The 9,669-nt window shown below is 40.9% G+C and overlaps 1 protein-coding gene across 1 annotated transcript in view; it reads left to right on the plus strand.

The window, feature by feature from the left end:
• Window positions 1-580: 580 nt before the first annotated feature.
• Window positions 581-9,669, plus strand: part of LOC139763075 (uncharacterized) — a 10,013-nt gene continuing 924 nt past the window's right edge. The window contains exons 1-4 of the mRNA XM_071689125.1: window positions 581-3,102; window positions 3,422-3,667; window positions 6,889-6,968; window positions 9,609-9,669. The exon at window positions 9,609-9,669 is cut by the window's right edge and continues 924 nt beyond it. Coding sequence (XP_071545226.1) covers window positions 3,045-3,102; window positions 3,422-3,667; window positions 6,889-6,968; window positions 9,609-9,669 — 445 coding nt within the window. The 5' untranslated portion in view covers window positions 581-3,044. The remainder of the gene's footprint in view (window positions 3,103-3,421; window positions 3,668-6,888; window positions 6,969-9,608) is intronic.

Here is a 9,669-nt window from a genome sequence, read left to right on the forward strand (position 1 = left end):
AGTGGTGTTAAAGGTTGCTGTGTAGAGAAGTCTACGGACGGAGGCGATTAGGGTAAAAGTGCGTGAAATGTTGAACTGATTGGCATGGTAAGGTTTGGCCACATTGACCTGTGTTGTGATTCAGAAGTAAGAAAGTTATCAGGCATTGTGCTAACAGTGAACACCTTGGATGTGAACAATTTGTGAAATTTTGAAAATTTTTCATTTAATGTTGTGAATAAGGTTTTATTTAGGTTTGAACGGAAATGACCTGTGTTTTTATTGTTTTCGATTTGGCAGAGATTATTCTTGTAATATTTGTTTTGTAATTCATTAAATACATTTTTGTTGTTTCAGTGACGTATGTAGGAGGTCTTCATGTGCTTTACATTTTCTCTAAGTGGGATGAGGCGAGCCCTGTGTACTCTGCTACTGGTGTTATATCTGTGAGGGCAGTTTCTTATCATTACGATATATATATATACATATATATATATATATATATATATATATATATATATATATATATATATATATATATAGATAGATAGATAGATAGATAGATAGATAGATAGAATGATAGATATCCTCTTCCTCTAAGACGAGCACAGAATCACGTCCCTTCAAAAGACGAAGGATGCTACTCAGTCTGTAGCCTCTGCTTGTGTTTAGCGAAAAAAGTTATATCTGGGGTGTGCGACGAGACCATGGGGAGGGCCTTAGCATTAGCAAAATGTGCTACAGTGGTCTAGGAATGTTATTCATCCACGGTGGACTTCCAGGAGAAAAGAACACCAGAACGAATTGATTTGTCATTAGGAGTAACATCTCTTTTGTCGTCTGGACAGAGAAGGGAAGTAGAGGTTAGTGGGAGAAAAGTTGTTGAGAGATAATTTTTACTACAGAGGCCTCTCACGAGAAGAGGAGAGTGTATCGCACTTCTTTAGGATAAAGGAAATCTTTTTCTCACGAATAACATATCTGTAATGGTTTCACACAGAGAGGGAATCTATATGCTGGTCGGAAGAAGAAAAGCTTTCCCAGGACTGATATAATACCACGTCCTTTTCCTGAATGGGCTCTGAACAGGAATTAAATAAACACATTAGGAGAAAGCGTGCGAGGTAAAAGGGATATATGTTTCCAGTCTTGCAATGATAATCTCTGCTATACGCTCAGCAAAAATAGAATCACCTCCCGAGATGATAATAAAGATATTAAGGAATTTTCGTAAGTCCATTCATCAGTCGAAGAAGTTTAGTGAGTAAAGAGACATTTGTAGGAGTGCGGATACATGAGCCAACTGAGGGCGGGATTGCATAGCTATAACGCGTACGACTGAAGATAAGAACAGACCCAGGATGTTGGGAGAGTCATCATGGAGGTATGGAATATGGACAGAGTGCCTGATGATTCGATCCAGACCATTAGGAATAGAAGACCCTGAAAGACCTCACCTTGAAGAAGGGCGAGAGGAGGACACATCCGAAGGGCAGGTATTTAGATTGTCGAAACAAATTAGGATGTTTTTATAAAGTAGGAGAAAAATGAGCAAAACCGAGGAAAATTTTAGTAGTTAAGAGACGACTCTTGAACCGGATGACCTCAAAGTTTGGAGATTCAAGGCTCATTGGTGTTCGAGTAAACACGGAACCTTTAAAATGAAACTGTGAGTGAAGGTAACAGATGAAAGAATGAGTTTCTAAAACAAGTGAATTAGAAAATGGTGTTCAGGAGAAGGAATATCAGTTGGAAGACTGCGACTGATAGTGAAACGAATGGAAAAAAAAAAAAGAATCGTGTCCATGAAAGGGACATGGGTCTTGGAATGGGCTTGGACCCTTCCTCCTCGGTGATAACAGAGACTGGCGGAAACCAAGTGAAAAAGCTTGCTGGACTTATCCATGTTTCTCTTCAAAGGTTTTGATGAGAAAGAGTAGTGTAGGGAAGAATGTGAAGCGTGGAGACAGTTAATGAGTTAGATGTATATGTGGTGCACGGAAGGATAACAGTTTGAAAGTGGCCAGGTAGTTTAGTTTTGATGAAACAGAAAGCGAGAGGAGCGACCCTGAAAAAGAAAATAGATTTTGAAATGGAAGTAGTATCGTCTGTGGTGAATGAGGTTCCATCCACATAGCGGTTGGGAGACGAAACAAATGGTTACTCTCAGGGAAGGAGAGTCCGTTAGGGAACCAGAAATGTACGCTCGTGGGAGTTCGAAGTTGAGGTGAGGCGACAGAATTTATGAAGGACGAGTGAGTCTATGTGGAGGTTGGCTGGCAGATGCTGAGTCTGTAGGGGACGACTGTGCTATCATGGAGGTCAGTAGTCAGGGAGGCAGAGTCCAGAGTAAACTAGAAACATCCACATGAAAGGTGCTGGAAGAGGCAAGTGCAGGTGTTGGAAGAGGCAGGTGCAGGTGTTGGAAGAGGCAGGTGCAGGAAGAGGCAGTCTGTGAGGCACGAGACTTCCTCATCATCTCTGGTGGGCACCGTACTATGGAATACCAAGTGATATGAGTCATTGATAATCGGGCCAGTGTACCTACTCTCCACGTATACTGCTGTACTTCCTCCCTCATCTTCAAGAACCAACACTGATTCATGTACCACATAGCCAATGAATACAAGAATACAATGTCAAAATATCACACCACAGAAATCCACCTTGCAGCCGTGCAGCGAATCATAAAGAGATTGGTATCTCTGTTCTATATCCCGAGTGGCTATAGATTGGTAACTCTGTTTTATATCCCGAGTGGCTATATGATACTCTAGCCAGCCGGTCTGGGAGGTGGAGCAACGCTTGAAGCGCAGGAAGAGTGGAGGGATATCCCCACAGATAAACTGAGCAAGTTAGCTAATAATAACACACACACACACACAAATAACTATCTCTGTACATCAGAGCCGTGTTGTGGTACGGTGCACTAGCGAGCTATTGTTAAAGCTGCGGTGGTGTGGTGATGCAAGGGTGACGTGAACAGCGTCTGGCGTCAGCGTTGAGCACACGTGAAGGGTCTGCCAGGCCTCACCCACTACACGAGTTCCCCCACCAGCGCCACCATGGACGGCACCGCCCCGCTCACATTGTGGGCTCTGGTCAACAAACTCGACCAAAAAAGTAAGTCTAGATTTACAAATATTCGCACACGAAATCAAACAAGTAACTTGATATCACTCTAAGTGTATATTGATGTAACACACAGTGTCATGGTAATTATTTGAGTGAGGCCATTGTAACGGGTAATATTGATCGATCAGTTTATTAACTTGACATCCGTTTTCTGTGATAAAAGTTTACAGTAACTATCCTAAAAGTTTGGTGAATAAGCAAAAAGATAAAAAATTAGTGAAATATATTTTGCAGAAATAGTGGCGATGTTTGGTGTTTTATAGTGAAGCTCATATGCAGAAGTTCGGTTTTGTAATCACATATTCAGATGAGGAGGAGACTGAGGAAGATAATGGCAAGAAGAGACTAATATCTTTGACCATCTGGCCACATTGGAAGGCGCGGGAAGTTCAAGTCGCCCTGCTGGAGGCACTCGGCCATACCGACCCTTCCTCGTCCACCCAGAGAATCGTGAAACTACGGGACGCCCATGGCGCCCTCATACCTCTCACGCCCACAACCCTCAAATCCACGCCCGTCGAGCCTCTTCTTCTGGAGATATGCACCATCAACGGTAACACCATAGAATTAGTCATGTCTTAGTAACCGTGGGACTTCTTATCAGTTCTTAATACCCACAGAATATGTCTAGAAATCTAAGTACCGTATTACGTTGCATTTTTCAATACACAGTGACTCTGATTTGCGCTTGAGATGTTACATTTGATCCAAACCTTCGCGTGTAAAGTGTGATTCTAACAGTAGATTCTAGTCTCATATTTAGGATGACCCAAACCTTTAATTTTGATGTGATTTCATCTTTTATGATTCGTAAGATAATGTTCAAGACAAAGCTAACAAGAAGCAGTCTTATGACGTGTCACTGAGTTGTATTAGTAAACGTTTCTTTATTGTGAATGTTTTCGTATGATAACAACGTTTCCATATCATGTAAACGTTTTATTATGTGAATGTTCCCATATCATTTGAACATTTCCACATGCTTTTGCCTTGTCTCTAGACACATGCGTACTTTGTTTGTTTGTGCATGTGTTAGGGAGTGTCCTTGTGCGTTTGTGCGTAATAGGGAGTGAACTTAGGGAAAGGAGAGGAGTGACCATCACCCGAGGGTTGATGCTACACAGAACCAGCTGTTGAGTGTGAAGTAAGTGAGGTGGGCGGGCTGAACTCCGCCGTGTTGTAATGGACAGGTAGGTGGCGTCGCGAGCGGAGGGTGAAGTTCTTCATTCATTACCCACCAGGGGTCTTCAGAAGTCGTTAGTCATTGTAAATGGAAGACATAGCTTCGAATTTCTGTCGAGGATAGAGAGATATGCAGGGGACGACCTCAGTGTGAACACTGAGGCCACACCGCGCGAAAGCTTGGTGCGATCGTGTGGTTCTCTGAACACCTCTTATTGTAAATCATATCATGTTTCTCTAGGATAGGTTCAAGTGCGTCCTCCTCATGGGTATAAAGGTTTCCACTTGAAGTGTGGAGTTGAATTTCAGGTACACTGAAAAAGATGGAAGGTTTTGGAATGTTTCCCTTTTGATATTCCGGTTATTTTAAAGCGTTTGTTCACATTCCTGTATACGACGAAACTGTACAGCTTGAGGTGAGATGCAGAAAACGGAACAAACCCCCGGCCCCGGCCCCCCCTTTTTTTTTTCACCGCTACCTAAGCCTGTGTTGGTGGTGTACGATACTTGCGTTTGGCAAGCACTTACCACCGCATTCATTTCAAATCCTCTATGACTGTGTTTGAAACATAGATTATTACTCATTTCTTCTTAATGCTCGAATATTTTTTTTTAGTTAATCCAATACCAGTGCGTTGTAGCATTTGTACAAGGTTTGTATAGAAACAAGCTGAATATGTCTCTTCGTTGTATATCACCTGATATATTTCTTTCTTAGATCTTTCCCCGATAAAGGAATATATATATATATATATATATATATATATATATATATATATATATATATATATATATATATATATATATACATATATTTTTTTTTTCATACTATTCGCCATTTCCCGCGATAGCGAGGTAGACTTAAGAACAGAGGACTGGGCCTTTGAGGGAATATCCTCACCTGGCCCCCTTCTCTGTTCCTTCTTTTGGAAAATTAAAAAAAAACGAGAGGGGAGGATTTCCAGCCCCCCGCTCCCTTCCCTTTTAGTCGCCTTCTACGACACGCAGGGAATACGTGGGAAGTATTCTTTCTCCCCTATCCCCAGGGATAGGGGAGAAATTATCCACCAGATAATGATATATATATATATATATATATATATATATATATATATATATATATATATAGATAGATAGATAGATAGATAGATAGATAGATATTGGAAAGGATCACAATTTTGCACGTGATCAAGTATATTCCTATGAGTCCACGGGGAAAATGAAACACAATAAGTTCCCAAGTGCACCTTCGCGTAATAATCTCATCATCAGGGGAGGAATAAGAAAGAAATATGTCAGTTGATATACAACGAAGAGACGGAGCTAGGACGCCATTTGTTTACCAAATGGCGTCCTAGCTACGTATCTTTGTATCTTTTGCACAAGCCATCACTGCATCCCTAAATACATCCCATTCCTCCCCCACTCCTCTTACGTCATTTGCTCTCACCTTTTTCCATTCTGCACTCAATCTCCTGGTATTTCCTCACACAAGTCTCCTTTCCACGCTCACTTACTCTCACCACTCTTTTCACCCCAACATTCTCTCTTCTTTTCTGAAAACCTATACATATCTTCACCTTCACCTCCACCAGATAATGATCAGACATCCCTTCATTTGCACCTGCCAGCACATCAACATCCAAAAGTCTCTCTTTCAAGCGCCTATCAATTAACACGTAATCCAATAACGCTCTCTGGCCATCACTCCTACTTACATACGTGTACGTATGTATATCTCTCTTTTCAAACCAGGTATTCCCAATCACCACTCCTTTTTCAGCACACAAATCTACAAGCTCTTCACCATTTCCATTTACAACACTGAACACTCCATGTACACCAATTATGCCCTCAACTGCCACATTACTCACCTTTGCGTTCAAATCACCCATCACTATAACCCGGTCTCGTGCATCAAAGCTGCTAACACACTCACTCAGCTGCTCCCAAAACACTTGCCTCTCATGATCTTTCTTCACATGACCAGGTGCATAGGCATCAATAATCACCCATCTCTCTCCATCTACTTTATTTTACCCATATCAGTCTAGTTTACTTTCTTACACTCTGTCACATACTCTCACGACTCCTGCTTCAGGAGTAGTGCTACTCCTTCCTTTGCTCATGTCCTCTCACCAACCCCAGACTTTACTCCCAAGACTTTCCCAAACCATTCTTCCCCTTTACCCTTGAGCTTCGTTTCACTCATAACCAAAACATCCAGGTTCCTTTCCTCAAACATACTACCTATCTCTCTTTTTTTCTCTCAACTTGGTTACATCCACACACATTTAGACATCCCAATCTGAGCCCTCGAGGAGGATGGGCACTCCCCGCGTGCCTCCTTCTTCTATTTCCCCTTATAGAGAGTTATATATATATGTGTGTGTGTGTGTGTGTGTGTGTGTGTGTGTGTGTGTGTGTGTGTGTGTGCAGATAGATAGATAGATGATGATATAAATACGGTAACCAAAAGTTTATCATAACTATACCATACACTTATTTACCTAGACTGATTCAAAGTGCACTTGTACCTTAGTTAGATAATGTACGGGCTCGAGTACCACACTAACAAGTCATCTCCTACAGGGCCTGAGGGGGACCTGCCGATGCTGCCTCCCTCCCTCAGGAGCAGCGTCCAGGCCATCACAGCTCGTCTGGAGAAGAGGGTGAGTTGCCACTTGTCCCTCGGGCTGAATGAACCTCAGGAACGCGATGACCCAATAAGATAAAGACTTGTGGATCAGTACGTTAGGCTTCTCCCATATCCTCATCTCCTTGTTCTCACACTAGTTAGGGAAACATTATGAATGTCAGCCTTTCTCTCTTGTGTCCTATCCTCCCTTCTCTTTCATTATGATTTCTCTTTTCTAGTTTTGCGAAAAAAAAAGAAGTGTTACTTTGTGATTCTTCATTTTCCACTGATTTTTGCTTTTGCCTTTTAATTCCTTTTCCACTTTTTCTTATACAGTAGACTGTTCGTTACGTTTGCTTGCACTGTAATTTCAATATCGGTTCTTTGTCTTCTTAATTTTCTTTGAAAAATTCAGTCCCTCTCTCTTAGCCTCTTCTTTTTACCCCTCTGCTCTTTGTTCACAACTCTCCACACACCAGAACATCTCACAGTCTAGCGGTGTTGTGTTTACGAAAAGAGGCCCCTCATCTGAGTGCGTTGCTGAAGTGTAGAAGTGGAAGTGAGGTGTTTATGGTATAGTATATACAATCAGCGAACAGGCATCTAGTGGTCTGTGGGTAGCGTGTCTCTTTGTATGAGGTTCGACCTTGTGAGAGATAACAGTCTGTACTTACCTTTTTGATTTAGTTTGCTCAGATGTTGGATTGGTACTCCATACAAGGGCGAATTAAACCCCCTGTAAGCATAAACATCTGCTAACAAGAAAACTAATTATGGCGTTTATACATTATCCCGGTTGTTGGGGTACGAACTTTGTGGTGCTGATTGTGTGAGGTGTCCAGGATATAGTGGATGACATGCTTAAATGCCAAACGTGTCAGTTTTATTGAAGGGTTGTATTATGGTGTTTTGGAACTGAACGGAGGATAACAAGTGACTGATAAAGGCATAAAAGGGAAATTATGTTTCACTACTGTCGAAATTAACTTCGTCGTTCCTTCCCCATTTTGAGATGTCGCACAGGTACGAATTAAGGAAGATCACACATATGTTCAGTAAAAGAAAGAGAACGAAGAATAGGAGACAGAGGAAAAAGGGAAAGTGATGTGGTGTGTGAACTAGAATCATCAGCATAAGGGTTGAGTAGGGTTAGAAATAGAGGAGAGAAGATTATGTACAGAGTGAACCAAACTTTAGCAAGCAGCAATAAATAGGTCAGAACCGTGAGGAACTCCACTGTTGATAGGACAGTGGGAAGAAGTCGCTCTGTCAGAAACCCAATACAAGGGAGTCTAGAACGCCACACTTTATGCCACACCCTGTCAAATAGTTTAGAGATGATATATATATATGTGTGTGTGTGTGTGTGTGTGTTATCCCTGGGGATACGGGAGAAAGAATACTATTAACGTATTCCCTGCGTGTCTTAGAAGGCGGCTTAAAAGGGGTGGGCGTGGGGGGCTGGAAATCCTCTCCTGCAGTTTTTACTTCTCCAAATGAAGGAACAAAGAAGGGGGCCAAGTGAGGATTTTTCCTCTAAGGCTCAATCCTCTGTTCTTGGAGCTACCTCACTAACGCGGGAAATGGCGAATATGTCTGAAAAGACTATATTTATTCTGATATTTTTGTTGTTCTGTGTATTGTTGTACGTTGCGTCGTGGGTTTGCTTTATGGGTAATGTATTGTGTTGTGTGTGTTGTCATGTGCCGTCGGTGGTGTGTTGTGTTTGTATTGGTCTGCTTTTGTTTGTTTTGCATTATTCTGCTTTTGTTGTGCTGTGTTGATTATGTTTTTTGTGCTATCTTTATTTTGTACCGTGTTGGAATTAAAGTATATTACCCGTATCGTCTTTCTGTATTAGTATTGTAGATTTATTGGTGTTGTGTTATGTTGTACATTACAGTTGGTGTATTTTGTGAGTTGTTCTGTATTTTGTTCATGCCGTATCATGTTGATGGTAGTGTATTGTGTAGTCGGGTGTATGTGGTGTTACTAGTGTTACAGTCTGTAACTGGTCGAGTGTTGTGCTGTTGGCGATGTAATGTGTTTCTCGCATTATTTTTTTCTATTATTGTGCTTTTCTTCTGCACTGTGTATTTCAGTAATTACATCTTTGTAATCATCCCTTCGTCAAGTGTATGGAGTGAGTCTTATACTCTTAGGTCCTCAGTTCTGTGTGTTGTCTCCTCTGGTGTAGTTTGCTATTCTTGTTGTTGTTATATTCTATTGAGGATGTGTCACGTTGCTGATGTTATATTATTATTATTATTATTATTATTATTATTATTATTATTATTATTATTATTATTATCATTATTATTATTATTATTATTATTATTATTATGATTATCATTATTGTTATCATTATTAGTTATTATTATTATTATTATTATTCTCATTATTCTCATTATTATTATTATTATTATTATTATTATTATTATTATTATTATTACTATTATTATGATTTTGCCTACGGAGTAACACCATGTTGTTAAGGTTGTGTTGTGCTGTTCCAGTTTATTGTAGTGTTTCATCATGATCTGTTGTATACCTGAAGTGAGTGTCACTGTCGTATAGTGTTGTTCCTGTTGTGTTCGGTTCCGTCTGTCCATCTTGACTACATCTGTTGTGTCTGACGTAATGATGACATTTCTGACCCGTGGTGTTGCTGCAGCTGGCGCTGGTGGAGGCTGGGATGGCTGGTCTGGAGGGACGTCGGGCTGCCCTCCTGGAGG

The sequence above is a fragment of the Panulirus ornatus genome, chromosome 1 (genome assembly GCF_036320965.1).
Source record: "Panulirus ornatus isolate Po-2019 chromosome 1, ASM3632096v1, whole genome shotgun sequence".
Classification (NCBI taxonomy): Eukaryota; Metazoa; Arthropoda; class Malacostraca; order Decapoda; family Palinuridae; genus Panulirus; species Panulirus ornatus.